The 19,686-nt window shown below is 47.3% G+C and overlaps 1 protein-coding gene and 1 pseudogene across 10 annotated transcripts in view; one reads left to right on the top strand and one right to left on the bottom strand.

Annotated features, from left to right (window-relative positions):
- Positions 1–13,641, top strand: part of HIPK2 (homeodomain interacting protein kinase 2) — a 193,608-nt gene extending 179,967 nt beyond the window's left edge. For 9 of the 10 annotated variants that reach the window (XM_077850122.1, XM_077850125.1, XM_077850127.1 and 6 more), the window contains one exon: positions 1,041–9,970. In XM_077850122.1, the coding sequence (XP_077706248.1) occupies positions 1,041–1,223 (183 nt within the window). In that variant the 3' untranslated portion in view covers positions 1,224–9,970. Of the gene's footprint in view, positions 1–1,040; positions 9,971–12,453; positions 12,649–13,489 lie in introns of those variants that run through there. The other variant, XR_013353325.1, reaches the window with a different exon arrangement.
- Positions 13,642–14,328: 687 nt separating this feature from the next.
- LOC144284935 (small ribosomal subunit protein uS17 pseudogene) lies at positions 14,329–18,971 on the bottom strand (annotated as a pseudogene).
- Positions 18,972–19,686: the final 715 nt, after the last annotated feature.

The following is a 19,686-nucleotide window of genomic DNA, read 5'->3' as shown; positions in this document are numbered from 1 at the left end:
CCATTTGTGAGAGCAGAGGTCCCATCTGTGTTGTGGGGAGAGGAGACCACCTGCAGCCTCCAGGCCTGGCACAGCCTTCCTTCTGTCCCCAAGGTGGGGAGGAGGCCTGGGACGCAGCACCAGGCCCTCACACCCACCCCACACTCACGCACAGCCCCGCCCATCTCTCTCGTTCCACCTCTGTATGTTGCTCTCAGTTTTGCCAGATCCTTCCCTCTATAGACAACCATCCACCTTTGTTTGCTACTGCATCTTTCTTCACATTACCAGGCCAACCCAAGACTCGACTTCGTTTTTGGTTTTAGAGGGGTCTGGTGGGCAGAAGGTCGGAGGGACATTGATGAGGGTAACCAGGGGGTCTTAACACTGCACTTTGGAACACTCCCTTGGGCACTTAACGTTTCCAAAGAAATTTGCCCTTCGCCCGCTTTGCCCCATTGATCCATTCTGGAAGTTTTCTCAGGCTTTGAACACTGCTGGGGGTGGGGTGGACTAGGGATATCTCCATTCATAGCAGAATTACTCTTAAATACATGAATGTTAGGAGACTATCTGGTCATAGATGAGGCTTAGAAGGGGGGTCCTAATCGCTTGATTCTCATTGCTGAGCCTGAGCTGATCCCAAAGCCAAGTTTCCAAGGTGCAGAGAGATGGCTCCCAGTCTTGGCAGTTTGTCCTCATGCCCCTCACCCCCCTGTAGTTTCCCTTAACCATCTACTGTGAACAGTGGTGGTATAGTGATATCCCACCTAACTCAGTAACGAAGCCAAGCCGTTACCTTAGCTGTTAGCTGTGAAATGTGAAAATAACTCTGGACATCCCCCTCCCCAACCATCAGTTCTACTCATCTTACAGAGAAATAGGTCCCCAAACTGGAACCAGCTTAGTCCAGGCCTGAGGCTGGAAGGAAGGACACCATGACCCACCAGAGGCACACACTCAGGCAGCCAGCCCATGGGTCCCCAGCAGGTGACTTTTGAGAGGTTCACTCTGCTTGTGAAGCCACCAACTGATCGATTGATCGATACTCTTTTTCCCAGGACAAGGGGAGGTGCCACCTCTCCGAGACCACGGGAAAATGGCCAGTCCAGAGAGAGTGGGGGAGAAAAGCCTTTGGAGGACATGTGAGCCAGAGCCCTCTCAGAGCCATGCCAGCCAGGAAAATCCACCTGTTCCTGACTTGGCAGCGCCAGATGGCAGCAGAGCCCCATCACATCTCCTGACCAGTGACCGAAGTCTTGGCTGTAAATGAGACCGCATTGGCCCTGCATCCCAATCCCCTTGCACAGTTGACTCCCAGCCCTTCCTAGATCTGCTGTCCAATGGAAAAGACAACATAGCCTTCCATTTATAAAAAAATCACTTTGTCTACTTAAGTTGGAAGTCTCTTATTCTTTCACCTGATGTTTTCTTTATTTTCTTCCAGATCAGGAATGAAAGTTCATGCTGCTCATAAAAATAATATTATTGTACTAATTATTTTGGTTCTTATCATTGTAATTATTATCATCTTCATCATGTTGATATTTTAGCTGGGGTTTTAAATGCACATTTCTTCCCAGTATCTTTGTGTTTTCTCTTTAATATTTAAACTTATTTTATTATATCTGTGAGTCTCTGAGTAGGCAGGAAGGACATGCAGATGTCCAGTTTTGTTAGACAAAAAGAAAAAAAAGGAAAGACCCAGGAATTAGAAAAATTCTTTCTACTATCTCTAGTCCACAAAGAACCGTCAAGAAAGATCCACCACAGACCAAAAGCTTGAAGAAAAATCCAGGCCTTTTCTGTTTGCAGGCCAGATTAGACTCTTGATGACATGGTCATCATCAGTATTGTATTTTCCTAGATTCTCAGTGGCCTGGGAAGAGTTCTGAGGTGGCAATCCCGGGGCCCAACCCTTAGCTGTGGTTCTTTCCCACAATCCCTGTGCTCTCCTGTGCTTCTGGAATCTGCTAACTAGATTCTCGGCCTGCCTCCCGTCTGATACTTACCTGTCATGGAAAAAGAAAGCCCTTCTGCCCAGAGCTGACCCAGATGTCCATCCTTTTCCCATAACTGCACCAGGAGTGTGGCTTATCTTCTTCAGTGCAGAGACGGATGTCCCCTCCTGGAAGCCACTGGGTGGCATGAACTGACCTAAGGGTCCTTGATAGGTGGTACCACCCCCTGGGAAACTTCAGCCTCAGTTCCCCTTCTTCTACTCACTAACAACACTGCTCACTTATCCAGTCTCTCCCTATTCCACCCTCCCCCCCCCAACAAGTACCTCTTCTCACCATAGAATTCTAGGGACAGAACTAGGAGCCAAAAGAAGGTAGAGGGGGATGGTAAGAGGCCAGAGGAACACTGACAAGGTCAAGCAGCTCCTCCAACCTTGCAGGCAGGGTCCCCCCTGAAAGCACTGGCCAACAGAAGAGCACAGCAGGGCCTCGAAGCCATCCCCTCAGTGTACTCTGCCTTATGCATGATGGGCTTCTTGAAATCGGCTTGAGGTGCCCACGTGCTGCCCGCCAAACCTAGAAACTATGGGCCTTAGGTTGAAAAGGTGGTTTTGCTGAAGCCTACCAAGAGCAATGTCAGGTAGTGCTCAGCCCCGGTGGTGCTCAGCAAACATGAGTGCATCCTCCCTTCGTCCCCACCTGCCTTCCTTTTCTAGTCCCTGGCACAGAGCTGCAAGATCAGAAGACCCCAGTGGGAGAGGAGAGGCTAGGCTCCTTGTGCACTCCTCAGCACTTGCCCAGATCTCCCATCTCTTCCTCCGGCTCTGAGTCACCCTGGCAAACCGGATGAATCAAAGCCTACCCATCCCCAGGACCAAGCTCTCAAGTAGAGGGATGCCAGCCTTGTCTTTGTTTAGACCACAAATAACCTAGAGCATCCTCTGTTCTTTACCTGCCTCTAGACGCAGAAGTATAGCAGAGTTGAGGAGGGGAGGATTTCCAAGGACAGGTCAAGGAGAACCATATACTTGTAGCCTCAGGAAGTCTGGGTGGAGGTGCTTCTGCTCAGTGGGTTCTTCCTGGACCCATCTGGCTGTGCACACCCATGTCTCTGCACTTAGTACCTCGTTCAGGACGTTTTGGCTGTTTCCAAGGGAAGGGGTGAGCAGGCCAACGGGTGGGAGAGTCTGAGGCTCGGTGCCGATTAATACTGTGAAGTGGTGCATGTGGCTGATCGAGTTCGGAGGGCAGGGAAGGGTTGAGGCAAACGGACGGTTGTCTCCTGGACTGTATTTGCATTCTGGCCTTACTGGCGGTGAGTGGCTTGCAGGCTGGGGGAGCCAGCTGGCCTTGCCCTCTTCACCCTGGAAGACTCAACCCGCCCAAACACCAGATTGTCGGATGTAAGGAAGGGAAGGTGAGATTAGCACAGCTGCTAACAGGCTGATTTCTCTTGACCAGATCTCTGGAAGTGCAAACACTCATTTTTGAACAAGCTTGTGGTGGAGGATTTGGGTTGTGTGAGTGTGTGTGAGTGAGCGGAGCAGACTTTCTTGGAAACTGGAGAAAGGAGATGAGGAGGCTTAAGGAGCTACTGCTGACAGGCTGTGGTTGGTGAATGGTGTGTCGGTCGGTGAGCTGGTCCCAGCTCTCACCCCATGCCGTCTCTGGTGCAGAGGCCGGGGTGGGGGCCGGGGCCCCTGCTGGCCTGCCCGGGAGCTGCTAGGACAGAACACAGAAGATAACGAGGTGCCCTCACGGAGCAGAGGGAATTCAGCAGGGAGGCGAGGACTCTTTCCGCAGGCCTGGCCTGGGATCTCACGATGCCTGGCCTGAGCCATTTTGCCAGGAAACATTCCAGCCCCGGAAGCACTTTTGCATGCTGCTGTCGTTCTGACGTGTCTCGCAGATTTCAGACGGGGAGGCCTCAACACTGAGCAGGCCGGAGACGTCCTTACCAAATTGGAAAGGAAGCTGTTAACTGTTCCTTTCTTTAGCCAAAGAACCCTTCTCAAAGACACCTCCAGATAGGGACAAGATGGCGTTCCTTCCTCTCTTTCCTTTCCGGGCAATAATGACATCGTGAGCGATGCATTTCTGTTGGTCTCTCTCTTTCCTCCCTCCTGGCATGCATATATATATTTTTTTTTTTTTTAGTATTATTGTTCTTGTGTTGATTTCGAGCTGTATTCATCTTTCAAGAGGCGTGGAGATTAGGACCCCTAAGCGCTGCTGCTGTTAGGAAGCTGGAGGCACGGCACGAACGCTGGGCTTAACTGAGCTCAGGGCCCGCGGGCGCTGACCGGAAGCTGACCGGAAGCTGACCGGAAGCGGCCCCTCCGCCCGGAAGTTCAACTGCGTGGGGGGCGGGGGCGGCGCACGCGGGGGCGAGGCCCTAGGACTCGCTCGTAGTCTCCACAGACCGCCCCGGTCAGACCCCGGTCGGGCTCCCGGAGACTTGGAGGTAGTGAAAGACCTGGAAACGCCGTAGAAGGTTCTGGGCGCCCTTGCGCACTGGAGTGGCCCAGGTTAGGAGAAGTCTCCCCCGTGTTTCCCGCGCCTCCCAGAAGCTCAGGAGAGCCCGCTCCGCGCCCCCTGCTCCTTGCAGACGCCCGGGAAGGGAGGGGCCCTGCTGCAGAGCTCGCTTCCTCAGAGATGTCCTCGGCCCCCAGCTCGACGCCCGCAAGTAAGTCCTTGAGGGCCGGGCCCAGCCCGCTGCGTCAGAGCAGCACGTTGACCGCGGCCCATCTGTTAGACCCTCCCCCGAGGAAGCAAGAGGCAGCGTTTGCTGCTCGCTTGCCCCCGCCGAGCCCGTGCGGGCCCATCTCGCGGGGCCCTCGTCGCCGCTGACTCGCCCGCAGGAGAGCACGAGGGAGAGGGAAGGAAAGGCAGTGGTGCGCCCAAATCTCCCGATTCCGGTGAGCTTGTGGTGAATCAGGACTTCACCGAGATAACCAGGTCGTCTCGCTTTTATTAATTAACAGCAAAGAGTGGCTTCACGTTTTCTAACAAACCATCTAAAGATCCTTGTGTTTACTATGTGCCAAACACTGTGCTAAAAGTTACGCCTTGGTTATCTCGTTTCACGTAGTCATAACAGCCGTAACAACCCTGTTGAAGCCCCCCCTCCCCGCTCGTCCCTTTCCAGATGAGGCAGCGGGCTCTGGAAGCTCGGTGACGTGCCCAGGGTCACACGGCTAGCGAGGGAGCCGGGTCTTGAACCTGGGTCTGCCCAGCTGCAGAACCGAGCTCGCAGCCTCCAGCCTCAGCCACCTTCTGTGTTTGTGTGCAAAGAACAGCCCTGACGGAACGGCCCCCCCCCGCGCCATCCCAGCCCCTGGCGTGCAACCCAGCAGAAGGTCTGAATGAAGAGGGAGCCCTCAATTGGATGCAAGCAAAAGGGGCAGAATTCGTTTGACTTCTAGAGCGAACCTTAGGGGAGTTTCTTTTGATTCATGGTAGAATTCATTTCAGATTCCTTTCCAGTGTACCAACTAGCTTTAGTAGTGCTGCTACAACAAACTTTCGAGTGAAGAAAAAGAGTGTTCTTTTCTTCTTTTAAAAAAGAAAAATGAATTTTTTCTTGCTTATAGTTAATTCTAGAAAGGCAATACTAAAGGTATATATTTTTTTTAAGATGCTATTTTTTACTGCACTGATAAATATCATGACAACTCTGGTCTCTATAATCGATCCACTCTTCAGCTCTGGGTAGAACCAGATGCGAGATTCACACCAAATTTGTAAATACCGTGTGTGGGTCTGGTGTCCAGGAACTTTTTTCTTTGTGTATTTAAAAAAAAAAAAAAAAAAAGGAAAAGGAGAAAAAAACAAGATGACTCTTAGAGGAACGAAATAAGGGTTTGGTTTTGTTCTGAGATAGTTTTCTCAAAGAAATGGAAAGAACGGTTGTATAAACAGAAAAATCGGCCAACTTTTAGGGTATAAGGAAGGAGAGTCTCTTGCCGCAGTTTGAGATTAATAGAAATACAGAAGCATTTTTAATTTGGTTGAAAGGTGACAAGAATTTACCAATGCTTTAGGATGAGATTTTTAATTTTTTAGAAAACTATTATCATGTGTTATGAAACATCTCCTCAGTTGTTTTGGGTGGGTTTTTTGGTTTCTTTTTTATTTTAAAAAAAAAGCAAAAAAAAAAAAAAGCTTCTTTATTGACTGGCTCCAGGCTTGTTTGCCTAAATTCTTAGGTAGTTTACACGAGTTCTAGAACCTTCTAGAACTTTAACTCCATTGGAAGCAAACCCAACTAATCAGAATTTGAGATCCTGGTTGGTTTCAATAGGTATTCTGGAATTCTAACAGAATGCCTAAAGATTTTTTTAAAGAAGGTTTTAGATACATTATCTTACACAAACTGTGACCTAATGGCAATAATTACCTCAAATGTGGGCATTCATCCTGGTTTTAGCCTTTTTTGAAATCATGTAGCCAGCTTAATCTTGGGATTTAAAAGACTATGAACTCTGTGTGGGCTAAAAATAATGATTAATGCACACCCTGGTCATTGTTGCTTAAGTGAATTCTGAAAATAGTTGATCTTTACAACAAAAACTAAACCAAGGAAGAGATTATTCTTTGTGTGTTGTAATGAAATGTGATATTCAAATGCACATGTTAAGTATATATGTTTTTAGCTACTGTAAAATGCTGTTAGCCTTCTAAGATACCGAGAGAGCCACATTTTAAATGCGTAATCTAAGCGATTGACTGTGGATACTTAAGCATATTTCTGGCTACATTTTATAGTTAAAGTGTTTTATAGTTTACATTTAAACTGGTACTTTTTAAAGAAAATTTCTGTTTATAACTGACACCTTCAAACCCCAGCAATTGCCTCTTTAGTTGGAGGCCACCCCCCCTCCAAGCCAGGTGTTTTCCACCACACTGTTGTGTAGCCCAACACGAGCATTTCCCTCCATGTTACTGGTCTCCATGTGAACACGAGAGAATGTGAAAGGATTTCTGGATTGAATGGGAAGGGGTGAGTCCATAGCCTGGGCCAGATGTGAAGACTTTATGCCATGTTGTATCAACACTCGTCTCCAAAGAGGCCTTCTCTTTGAGATCCTGGAAGAGGCAGAGAGAACAGATACCTGGTTCATTGATTTTATCTTGATTTGAATGTTTAATTTCTATCAATCCACTGACTTCTGGTCACCAGGCAGTAGAAGACACTGGGATTCAGGTGGTCCTGAACATACAGCTGCTATTCTGGGCCTCCGGCAATATTCTGATTGGTGTTTGGCAATGGGGAGTCATATACCCCGTGCACCCATATTCATTGGCTGGGTTTTCCATATATCTGCTGTCACTAATTCCTATTCTCCTTCAAAACAAAATAAATGCAAAAGGATATGTTTACTCTCTACTCTTTGTCAAACTTAGATTTGAATCCTAGGTGGGTGGAAAGGGGGACAGCTAGATTCCTTCCTAGAAATTGTAAGTGCTGCTGAGCGGGAATGGGGCTGGGGAACCTAGGGACAGCTGGGAGAGGGGCATGGGGCATCGAGAACCTCTCAAAGTACAGATGGGCGCTGTAACGCTGTAGAGAGTGGGCCCCACTGTCTTGCAGGAACAGGCTAGAAAAAGCTGGTTCCCCTACAAGTTTTGGTTGGTTTCTTGTTTTCTCTTGTGCCACAACCGAAGCCCAGAGGATCTGCTGTGATAAAGGGCTTTCCGTTTGCAGATAAGACTTTGCAGACTGCAGAACACCTGGGACCAGGAACTGCTTGCATGTGTTCCTTCTAATGCATTCACCTTTTCCCTGTGACCTCTGTGGACAGTATGTCCTCATTACAGGTTCTTGGAAGAAACATTAGGGTAAACTATTTTTTATCTTGCCCTTCCTAATAATAGTACTCCAGTTTTCCTCTGTTTGGACTTTTCCGCAGCTTTAAACTAACCAAATTAATTTTATGTCATTGTCTTCGGGGCTTAACCATACTTTGAAAAACTGGAAGGATAGAAATTAGCTTCAAAAAAAGTGAATACTCTATATCTGAAACTCAGCCTCCTCAGTTTCCTTTCAACCGCTCCACACAGAACTCTATTTGCGCGGCCTCCCCACTTGTCCAAGTCAGTGTCTCTGTGGCCACCTCCGCCTCCCCTCACTGCTACCACAGCCCCATACACAGGCAACTGGGACTCCCAGAATGCTCTCCAGAACCAGGAAGAAGGACCCACGTGGCCTTGTGAGCAGTGGTCTTGCCTCCCCATTAGATACTCACCTGCTTGGTTGAAGAGGCAATGGATTTATCATTATTATTATCATTATTATTATTATTAATTATTATTATTATTATTTTAATAGTTTTTGGCTCAGGTTATAAGGAAGAACTTGGGAAGTGGAAAGTGACTTGACCATGCCCATCCTTTGTAGCTTTCTGTGACTTCTGAATGGAACATGAAGCGTCCCCCACCCCACTTGCCTCTCCTCACTTCCAAGCAGACCACCCCAGTGGGCGTTGCCTCTGCCTCGGGGTCCCCCCACGCTCCCTTTCATGCTTCCTCTCTCCCTCTTGCTTTTGTGTTACTGCTCATTTTGAAGCTGTCTTCCGTGGCTTTTCCAGGGCACAATCATTTCTGGCCCCCAAAGCATCTCCTCATCCTCTTTGTGTGCATTTTTTAACCAAATGAAGTAGACCAGGAAGTCCTACTTTGGGGCAGCAGACTTTCTAGTTGAGTAGAATCACTGTATAGATATAGATGTTGATATATATGTTAGTGTATATATATATCAAACCAAATTTCTGATAGGAAAAGTATAGCTTTACGGTTGAGGAGGAAGAGGAGCTTTGAGAAGTCAGGCAGTGTTGGCGTCGTAGCCGAGCCCGGGCCGGCCCCAGGGCTGCACCTTCTCCGTGCAGGCCTGAGGCTTGGCGCTGGGTTCTTGTCACCACCTCACCACAGTGGAGGCAGGTGGCCCGGAGAGGGGGCCGCCGCTCTCTCTGGGTCCCCAGCCTCCAGGGCATAGATGAGTGAGGGGGGCAGCAAATCAGAATGACTGAAATTTTCCATCCCATTTTGCTTTGACCACATGTATTGAGCTGCAGCCTCTGATACTATATCACATTTCCAAAACTGGGATCCATTAGGATGGAAAGAGAACAGATCTGTAGAAATGTTTACCTTTCAACTGCCCATGAATTCCGGACATTGGATAGAAAGACTCACTCCCCAGAATGAGAGCCGGGAGAGGAGGAGACTGATGATTGGTCACCAGTCCAAGGAACATGGCTCCCTCCCCAAGGTCACCTTGCCCACATCTTCCTCCACCAGGTCATCTCAGCTCAATAGCCCTATGAAAGCCCCGGTCTGTTGTGTTCCTTCACTGTATGGTTTCTGTAATGAAAAGTGTTAATCCATGTTAATCCTTGTGAAAATTATTGCGTGCAACAGTATTTTCTCGTGTACCTCTTTTTCCTATGTGAATTGTCCCTCTTTTCTTTTTTATTTATAAATGTCTACTTTTTTTAAAAAAACAAACCAATGTGTTGTAGACCTATATGTAACCTATTCCTTAGTCTCATATTATAGGTATGTTATAAGAATGGATATTTTACTTGGCTTTAGAATGTTTTACAAGAAAAATAATTCTTAACTGATCAAGTCCTTGCTACTAAAATGCTTGTGTTTTTCATCATGATGTCGTGTGCTTCTAAATTAATAATCATTTTCGTTGTAGAAAAATGGAGTGAATTTATATTAGTCTTGGAAACTAATAATAGCATTGTAAATTTATGAGATGATTTTAACAGAAAAAAATTATAGAAGAATATAGTTATTTTAATTGTAATATTACTAACTGTAGGGTGAGAAAGGGGGGTCCCGTTGTGGTGAACTATGTTATAGCTTGTTACTCACAGTTTCTTTTTGATCATTTTTTCGGTCTCTGAGGTGAAACGAGTTATTAATTAAAATTTGTAAACTCACATATGCATATTGTATATGTGTAGAAATGTAATCACACTTTGTCTTGGAATTACATTAAACTGTTTGGAATCACTGTACCCTTGGCCTGCCATGCTTATTTCTTCTAGAACCAGACTAGTCATAAGACTAAAGAGGTTACTGCTACAAGTAACACCCTTGAGGAGTTATCTGACCCTTCAGAAATCGTTTAATGCCTCCGAATGCTTTCATAACCCATCACCACGCCTACAGTCTACTGAGATGACCGTGAATGGCTGTAGAGGGAGGGCCTTGAGCCCTTTCCGCCTCGTGTGTTGAGCAGTCCTCATCACCAGCTATTTCTAGAACTTTCATCACCTCAAACAGAAGCTCTGTACCAGTTAAACGATAATTCCCAGTTCTCCGTCCCAGCCCTTGACACCCACCCTTCTCTTTTCTGTCTCTAGATATCTCATGGAAGTGGAATCCTACAATATTTGCCCTTTACTTGTTTTGGCTTATTTCATGTTAACAGTGTTCTCAAAGGTCATCTATGTTATAGCAGATGATGTCAGAATCTCCTTCCTTTTAAGACTGAATGACATCCAATTATATGTAAATACCACATTTTGTTTATCCATTCATCTGCTGTCTCCATCTTTTGGATTTTGTGAATAATGCTGTCATGGACCTTGGTACATAAATATGAATCCCTGCTTTCAGTTCTTTTGGATACATACCTAGGAATGGAATTGCTGCGTTATCTGGAAATTCCTAACTTTGTAAGGAACCGCCAAAGGAATCCACAGTGATCACACCATTTCATGTTCCCACCAGCAATGCGCTGGGACCCAGTGTCCTCACCTGGCACTCTTAGCCTGTCTTCCATTGCCAGGGTTCTGGGTATTCAGGACTGACCGGCTTCTCACCCTCCTGTTATCTGCACGTCCTGGTTTCACAAACTCACAACCAGCCGAAACTGCACCCACCTTACCTGTACCCAAAGCTTTCTGCCACACCTACTTGCTGTGGCCCATCCACCCACCCATGCCTCTGCTCCCACACCCACCCAAGCTCCTGAGCTGCCGGAGAAGACCCCCTAGCCCTGCAGACCTTGGCCAGCCTTCTGTGCTCATCAGCTCCCTCTGTGGCTAATTGGAAACTTCTCATTCTCCCTGTGCCCTTGACTACGGGGACCCTCTACTGGGCAGAGTAACCCAAAGAAATCCAGGTCTACAGAGCCCTTCAACCCCACCTCTCCCACAATCCCATCTGCCTCCATCTCCATGATTTCTCCCTGTCCAGAGCTCTTTCCTGCCAAGCATCCCTGGTTTGGATCTTCCTGCTTTCCACACGGGTTGCCAAACCCTTATGTGTAGTTCTCATCATGCTGTACTGTCAACATGTCTTTCCTGATGTCCCTTCCCGCAAAACCACAAAACCCTTGCAGGTAAGGCTACCTTTCATCTCTGTTCCTAGGGCATCTATTACAATGCCAGGCACAGAGTGGGTCATCAAATATTTGGCTAAATCAGCAAATTAGCCCAGTTTCTCACCCCCCATTAACCTACCCTTCCTTGGGATTCCGGGTCTCCCAGACTTCAGATAATACCAACAAACCCCTAAATGCAGCCAACGGGTGAACTTGGTTCGGTTCAACTCAGCCAAAATTCAAATTATATAAAAAATCCATGCAAAAGGGACACCTGTGTGGCTCAGGGGTTGAGCATCTGCCTTTGGCTCAGGATGTGATCCAGGAGTTTGGGATCAAGTCCCACATCGGGCTCCTTGCAGGGAGCCTGCTTCTCCCTCTTCCTGTGTCTCTGCCTCTCTCTCTCTCTTATGAATAAATAAATAAAATCTTTTTAAAAATCCCTGCAAAAGATTTTGACAATTTGAGAACTCCTCCAGGATATCTATTTCTTAAATTATAAATGCACTACCAGGGGTCACAGCCCATGGAGGTCATGCCCAGGAGCCTGTTCCAAACAACCAGGTATTTGTGGGGTTTTTTGTGAGTCTGGCTTACATATTTCCTAACTATTTCCTAGAATATTTAAGCCTAAGCAAATATTAAATATGTGTAAAAGAGAATACACTAAAAGCAAAGTATAATGACCTCATGTCCTCTGAACTTATCTATTCATTTCCTCCTTTCTGTTAGTACTGAGCTTTAAAGCAGGCTCCTAGGATCCTCCATCCCCTACCTTGCACCTTGTCCCATGTGGGCCACGCAAAGCTTCTCTTGGGAGATCTGTCTCCTCCAGCAGATCTCCCTTAGAAGATCTAATTCCATTACCCAGATGGTACTGCTTGAAGATAGAAAAAACCCACTGCCCAGCAACAACCCTGATCCCTGCTCCATAGGGAAGAAACAGCTAGGAGCTAGACATTCTGTATTGTGAGACCATCTAATTCCAGTTTTTAACAGTTCTACACATGCCGATCTATAGGAGGTATACAATCCTTTATCCTAAGACCCTTGGCATTTGACAGTGCCTCTAAAACAACACTGGAGTATAGGGATCTTGTAAAGAAACTACTTGACATTGACTTTTATGTCTTTTTATATTCTCTTTAAATGTCTTCTGTTTTATTGCAGTGGCTCTCAGGATCCTTAGGCATTTCAGACTAAGCCTGTGGACGGGGCTGCTTGTGAAAGCACGAAGTACCCACTGATAGATCAAAGGCCAGAGCCAGAAGAAAAACACGTGAATGTTTGGAGGAAGCCCTGCTAGGAGAGAAAAAAACATCACAGGTCTTAAGATAGCAAGGCCTTGAGCTCTGGATGTTGTATGTAAGTGATGCATTACTAAATTCTACACCTGAAACTAATATTACACTGTACATTAACTAACTGGAACTTAAATAAAAACTTGAGGAAAAATAAAACTAATAACTTTTTTATGATTTTATTTATTTATTCATGAGAGAGAGAGAGAGAAAGGCAGAGGGAGAAGCAGGCTCCCTGCAAAGTAGTGAGCCCAGTGTGGAGCTCAATCCCAGGACTCTGGGATCATGACCTGAGCTGATGTTTAACCGACTGAGGCACCCAGGCATCCCAATAATAATATTTTTTAAAAGGGAAAAAAAAAAAAGAAAGCTAGCACAAGTGCCAGGGCAGGAAGCAATAAGAGAAAAAAGGTAGCATAGTGATTCAGAGCACATCTTGAGAGGCTGCCATATTTGAGGTCAGTTCTAGGCACTGTTGTTCATGACCTTAGCTGGGAAGACGGGACGCTTGGGTGGCTCAGCGGTTGAGCATCTGCCTTCGGCTCAGGGCGTGATCCCAGAGTTCGGGATCAAGTCCCACACAGGGCTCCCCATGAGGAGCCTGCTTTTCCCTCTGCCTATGTCTCTGCCTCTCTCTGTGTGTCTCTCATGAATAAATAAATAAAATCTTCAAAAAAAAAAAAAAGCTAGAAAGTCACTTAATCTCTCGAGCCTCAGCTTTCTTATCAGTACAATGGGGATGATACTACATGTGGCAAAGACTGGCCGCATATTCATTTCCTCCTCTTGTTGAGCACACAGCTAGATTATATGTCCTAGGTTGCTTTGTAGATAAATATGACCAGAATGGGGCCCTAAAAAACTCACACATTTATCCACACTCTCTTCCCTCAATTTCTGGCCAGATGTGGAAGATCCAGTGAAGGACTTTGAGGGCTTAGAGTACAATGGGCCCACCAGACAGAAGAAGCCCAGAACACTGAATCACTTGGTGGCCTCCTAATAAAACCACACTGGACAAAACCACAAGAGAGCAAGAAATAAGTATTTTTGTTATATATATTTTATATGGTCTTATAGAGTTATTTTTCTTCTTTTATTTAAATTCAAGTTGATTAACATATATTATTAGTTTGGGGGTAGAATTTAGTGATCAGTTGCGTATAATACTCAGTGCTCATTCCATGACATGCCCTCTTTCACACCCATCACCCAGTTACCCCATCCCCCCATCCCTTCTCCTCTAGCAAATCTCAGTTTGTTCCCTAGAGTTAAGAGTATTATTATTATATTTGAGTCTCTGAAATTTTAGGGTTGTTTACTATAGCAATTAAGTTATTCTGACTAATACAGACATTGGTTTCTGAAAGTGAGGTACTGCTGTAACAAACATCTAAACTAGCAGCTGGACAGAGAAATATGAAAATTGACTTCAGGAGTTGGAAAGATGATGGCCTGTGTAATGCTTTGAGAAAATATGCCATAATCATGCAGTTAAAAACCCTAAGCAGTCTACAAAAACATCTACTCAAGGTAACAAGTCAATCTGGCAAGATTGTAGGATAAAAGGTCAATATGCAAAAACTGATTCTACTTCTTTATACTAGCAACAAACAGTTGGAATATGAAATTTAAAAAAAAATTGTAGGAGCACAAAAATAAATATTTGAGGATAAATGGGTTTTTCTTTTTTGATTGGGAAAATAACTTTATTTTCTTTGGGGGTATAGGCAGACATCTAGCCTCAGAACTTCTAGAATTGCTGCTTTGTGCCAGCAGCCTTCGTGACTTTGGGCACATTGAAACACACAGCCTTGCTCAAGAGCTGGCACTCGCCCACTGCGATGAGGTTGCCAGTCCGGACATCCCTGCAGCAGGGGGCAGACAGATGCATGGACATGTTCTTATGGCACTTCTTAAAGAAGTTGTACTCTCAACATAGTGGAAGTAGTCTCCAAGGATGGCAGTGCATCTTCATCTCAGTCAACACGTCAGATAGAATCCACCCTCAGATGGACCCATTACCAGTAAACAGGTCATCTCTTATCAGTACAGGTGCCCTCAATGGCCTCCTTGGGCATCTTGAAGCCCAAGCCAATGTCTTTATAGTATCATGGGAACTTGTCCTTGCCAGTTTCTCCAAGCGGGACCCTCTTCTTATTTTGAAAGCTGGTTGGCTGCCCTTTATAGGCAGGTTCAGGCTGAATGTCCACCATCTTCTGGCCACCTGAAAAATCTTGAGGATAATTTTTTTTTAATACGGGCAAAAACTCTACCCTTAAAACTTGTAACAAGTTGCAGAAATTTTCAAAAACTTTTTAAAAATGGAGAGAGCTACATTGTTGAATGGAATAGTCAAATTATTAAAATGGCATGGCTCTTCACATTGACTTACAGATCCAATGCAATCCCAAAATCCCAGTAGACTTTTTTTTTGTACGATGGACAAAAACAAACAAAAACTAGAACATTAGAGACCTGTGTGATAATATCAAACAGCCTTCACTGGAGTCCTGGGTGGAGAGAAGAAAAGAAGGGTGAGGCAGGAGATTTATTTAAAGAGATAAAAGTGAAGAATTTTCCAGACTTGATCAATGACATCAATGCATAGAATCAAGAATCTCAGTGCATACAGGCATACAACCAGACTACACTTCTCAGGCATCCACGACTGTCCTGGCCAGTGGTCTGTGGGCTGAGTGCAGGCCACCTCTAGGCTGGCCCCTTCTATACGCTATGATCACCACAAATCTCAGAGGCTTGATTTCTCACATAGGTTGCTGCACAGCCAGACAAGTGTCCAGGAAACCTGTCCCCTACATAGCAACTTAGCATTCCAGGATGTCTCAGCTTTATGAAACTTCCAAACCAACAAATCACAGTTGGGGAGAGGAGGGAATATATGAAGAAGTGTGCTTGGCTCTTAAATGCTTCTACCTAGAAATGACATGTGTCTTTTTTTTTTTTTTTTTTTTTTTTTTTTTTTTTTTTGGTTAAAGCAAGTCACTAGCTTCAAAAAGCCTGAGAAATATGATCTTTCCATGCACCCAGAAGGGAAGTGAAAAGGCTTGCACGGCAGTCACGTCTACCACATCTTCTGAAACACATCCTTTATGAACAGCTACATCCAAAGGCCCTGGATGGAGCAAAGCTGTTCCTTTCCCTGACCTGCTTAGTCTATGGTATGAGCAAAGAAAAAAAAGATCTTTACTTTGTTAGCCTCTGAAATTTGGGCATTACTGCTGAAGCTAGCATACTCTAGTGTACTACTCAACTTACATTATAATTTAAAATGATATTAATACCTTTTTTTTTTTAAGTGGCCTCGATGCCCAGTGGGGAGCCCAACACAGGGCCCGAACTCATGACTCTGGATCAAGACCCTGAGATCAAGATCCAAGCCAAGATAGGAGTTCAAGGCTTAATTGAGCCACCCATGGGCCCCAATAACGTCTTTTTTTAAGCACTTACCTTGAGCCTGGTACTTCATGTGTAAAGTGCTTAGCACAGTGCCAGGCCCAAATCAACTCTTAATTAGTATTAGTTGTCATTGTTATCCCAATTTGTCTTAGATGTGTATGTATTTGCTTAGATAGGTTCTGTGCTATAAACTACAGGACCCTAATGGGAATTGTGAGGCCGTTGAGCATCTTGCTTATCTTTTTCTCTAAAACATGTGCAAGTTTTCATACTTTGTGGGAGGCTGAACTGGAAGCAGAGGTTTCCAGGATCAGAGATAGCATGGTGTAGAGGAAAGAGCATTGGAACTAGTGGTCAGGGTTAGTTTAGTTCAACACATAATATTTATTGAGCACTGTCTATATGTACCAGATGCTAGAGAAACAAAGAAGTGTGAGGATCCTTTGTTCGCCATCCTTATACTTCTGCTGCAAGGATGGTGAACAAGTAAACAAAGCATGACACATGCAATAATGAGTATAAACAGGGAACAGGAGTGCCACAAGACCTGAGTTTTAGCTCTACCACTAGCTGTGTGACCCTGAACATGTTACTTAACTTCTCTGGGCCTCGTGAGTCACGAGACTGGGGTAGATAATTTCCAACCCCTGAAATTCTAAACCCTACAATTCTCAAATACATGTGAGGCAGACAGGGCAGGCATAATTTCTGCTTTAGAGAGGTGAAGCCTGGGGTTGGAGAGGTTTAGCACAGCGGCCTGAGCTCCGTGGCTGCTTGTCACCAGAGCTAGCCCCAGACTACTCTCCAGCAGGTCTTTGGAGCCACACCTCATCTGTCTCCACTCCGGAGCGCCCTGACAGAGAGCAGGGATCTCTGATGGAGATGGCAGGAGGCTTTCCAGATGCCCCCAGTTTGAGTCCCATACTTACAACCTGGAGCTGTTTGCAGACCAAGAAGAGAAAGGAGGCAGGTGCCGCACCCACCTCCACCCCCTCCTCGTGTAAGCATTCAGCAGGCCTTTCTGGAAAACCAGGTCACCTTCTACAGAATGACACGGTGACGTTAGCACAGTTATCCTGGTGAACACCAGAGCCGTCAGCAGCCAAGCACAGTCAGCGATGCCTGGTTTCCATTCACAGCCACGTCCTCATTAGTGGGGCTCTGGGCAGGATGCAGAGGACATTCCAAGGCTGAGGCAGCTCTCCCCCGCTGTATCTCTGGGCCACCACCACTCAGCCCACCTGGTATGTGCACACTTAAGGAATGTGAGTGAGCTCATTTAATTGAAGCAAAACACATGAAAGATTCATCTTTGCTGTGCCTCTAAAACCATGCCATGGCCACCAGAACCTGAAAGACAAACCTGACCACAGCAGCCTCTGCTATCTCCCGCTGGGGCACACAGTTCACAGCGCTGTGAGCAATCCAACCGTCATGGGAACCATCTTTTGAGCAGGTGCTATGTGTGCTACAAAGAGGCCTACAACACAATCCCTACCATCCGGGAGTTTGTAACTGGGTGATGGAGTGGTCAGATGAAGTGAAGAGAGGAGTCACAGATGACAAGGTGGGAGACTCCAGCCACATGAGAGGCTCAAAGTGTGGGAAGTTTGGGGGGGAAGGAAGTGGTCCCCAAGAGCCCCTGCTGTCCCGGAAGGTGGGAGGGAGGCTCTAGGCAGACCTTGAAGGAAGAAAACGATAGAAGGCATTATATGCATTACCCCCACTTTTGGTGGGTGATCCATATGAAAATCATCTGGAGACAAAAGTGTCCAGAAAAAGAATTGCCTGGGGGCATCCAACTTGTTTTCCCAGGGTGGCCCCACACCTGCACATACATGCACCCTCCCAACCATCCCTCCTCAGAGCTGGCCTCAGAGCTGGCTAGGCAAGGGACATGTTGCCACACAAGTGGCTTCCCAAGGGCCCTGTGTGGTGGGTGCGGGTGCAAATCCCGCCTCCGCCACCTGCTAGCTATGTGATATGCAGCCAGTCCCTTAACCTTCCTGAGTCTGTTCCTCACCTGTAAGCGTGGGCAGGCAATGCTGACCTTGCAGGGAGGAGGGAGACTAAGCAGACACCGGCTGACCCGGCAGCAGAGCGCCGCAGGCCTACACGGTCCTCCCTATCGTCCTCCACCTGCACAGAGACCATCTGAGTAGGCCCCGGGGTGCGTGCTTAGCCTTCTACCGGAGCCCTGCCTGTTCCAGCGGTTCGCTGAGGATGGGCCTGGGATCTGGGATCTGGGTTCCAATCCACCCAGGGAGCAGCAGCCCGGGCTCCCAAGGTAAGCACACTCAACTCCAGGGGGTATGCCTCGGCAGGGCAAAGTCTTCCGACGGGACTAAGGAGTGGGGCCCCGGGAAGGGTGCTCCCTTGGGCCCTCCAGGTGGAGGGAGAGGCGCGCTGCAGCGCCGAGCAGTGGGGCGGGGTGCCTACCCTCTGGACGGCTGCCACGAGCACTGCAGCTGGCCAGCCGGGCTCAGCCCACGTGGGAGCATGAAGCTCCTAGCCAGTTCTCACCTGGGGAAGAATCGCCTACATTTCTGAAGTCTGACAGCCAGTGTCTCGTTCCTATCCTGTGCTTGGTATGGTCCCTCCTTGATATGAACCAGGTACGAAAACCGAAAAGCATTGGCGACCCCGAGTCAGGGTTCCTTTAGCTGCTAAACTGATTTAGCCTTGTGGTGTGTTCCCCGGAGGAACCCAAGGTCAGGAGAGCTTATTGGCCAGTGTGTACCTGGAAGCCGCAGGTGGCAGGCTTTGGATACCTGAGTAAGAGGTGAGATCCGAATGCATGGGTTCATCATCCCTTGCCTTGTCACGCTGCTGCCTTCCTGCCCCCTCCTTGCCCGTTCTCCCCACCTGAACCACCTGGCAGGACTGGAGCACAGCTCACCGCTCAGAAGCCCTGGCCGGGTGCTACTCTCCCCGGGGCCTCGGGACCTGCCAGGCACAGTTTCACTGCCTGTGGCAGCACTTCTTGTCTCGGACATTTCTGTGGGTACCACATGCGAGGCTTTTGAGCCTCACCGTCCTTGATGGGGAGATCCTGGTGAGGACCCCGGGCCTGTGCCTGACGTAATAGGTGGGAAGGAGACACCCTGGTCCTTTCCCCCGTCCCCCAAGTAGCATTTGTGCAGCCGACCGCCCGCTACCTCAGTCCTTCAGAGGCTCCACCAGCGCCCCCACCGGCACTGGGAAGGTGCCGAGCTTCCTGACACCCCCACTAGCACCACTGCAGCACTGAATGACTATCACCTCTTTATTGGTCTCTCTGGTTCCTCACTGGGTTCCCACCAAAGACAAAATAGGAAATCACAAAATTGCCTGTATTTTACTGGATATCTGGGAAGCATGTGGAAAGTTCAGCAAAACCCAGCTGACAGTTTTGTCCACAAACCAACAGTAAAAGGACTGAGCAGAGCAAAGCAGGACCTGGTTTCCCTCTGATCTACTTTCTGAAAATGGGCCATGACCCAGATTCCCCTACACCCTGCTCACAGGCAGGCTGCCCACATCTCAGCCAGAGCCAGCTGCAGAGAGGAGGCTGGGGAGGCCTGAGCCCCACCGGGGCGAGTTCTGGGGCTCCAGGTGTATTGTGCTGGGGGGCAGCACTTGGAGCCTCCACAGGCCCAGGAAGCAGCCAGACCCCCAACTCCTCCCGAGGCCGACCAAGGAA

This window comes from Canis aureus, chromosome 15 (assembly GCF_053574225.1).
Source record: "Canis aureus isolate CA01 chromosome 15, VMU_Caureus_v.1.0, whole genome shotgun sequence".
NCBI classification, from domain to species: Eukaryota; Metazoa; Chordata; class Mammalia; order Carnivora; family Canidae; genus Canis; species Canis aureus.
This window is presented reverse-complemented; position numbering and strand designations above follow the sequence as displayed.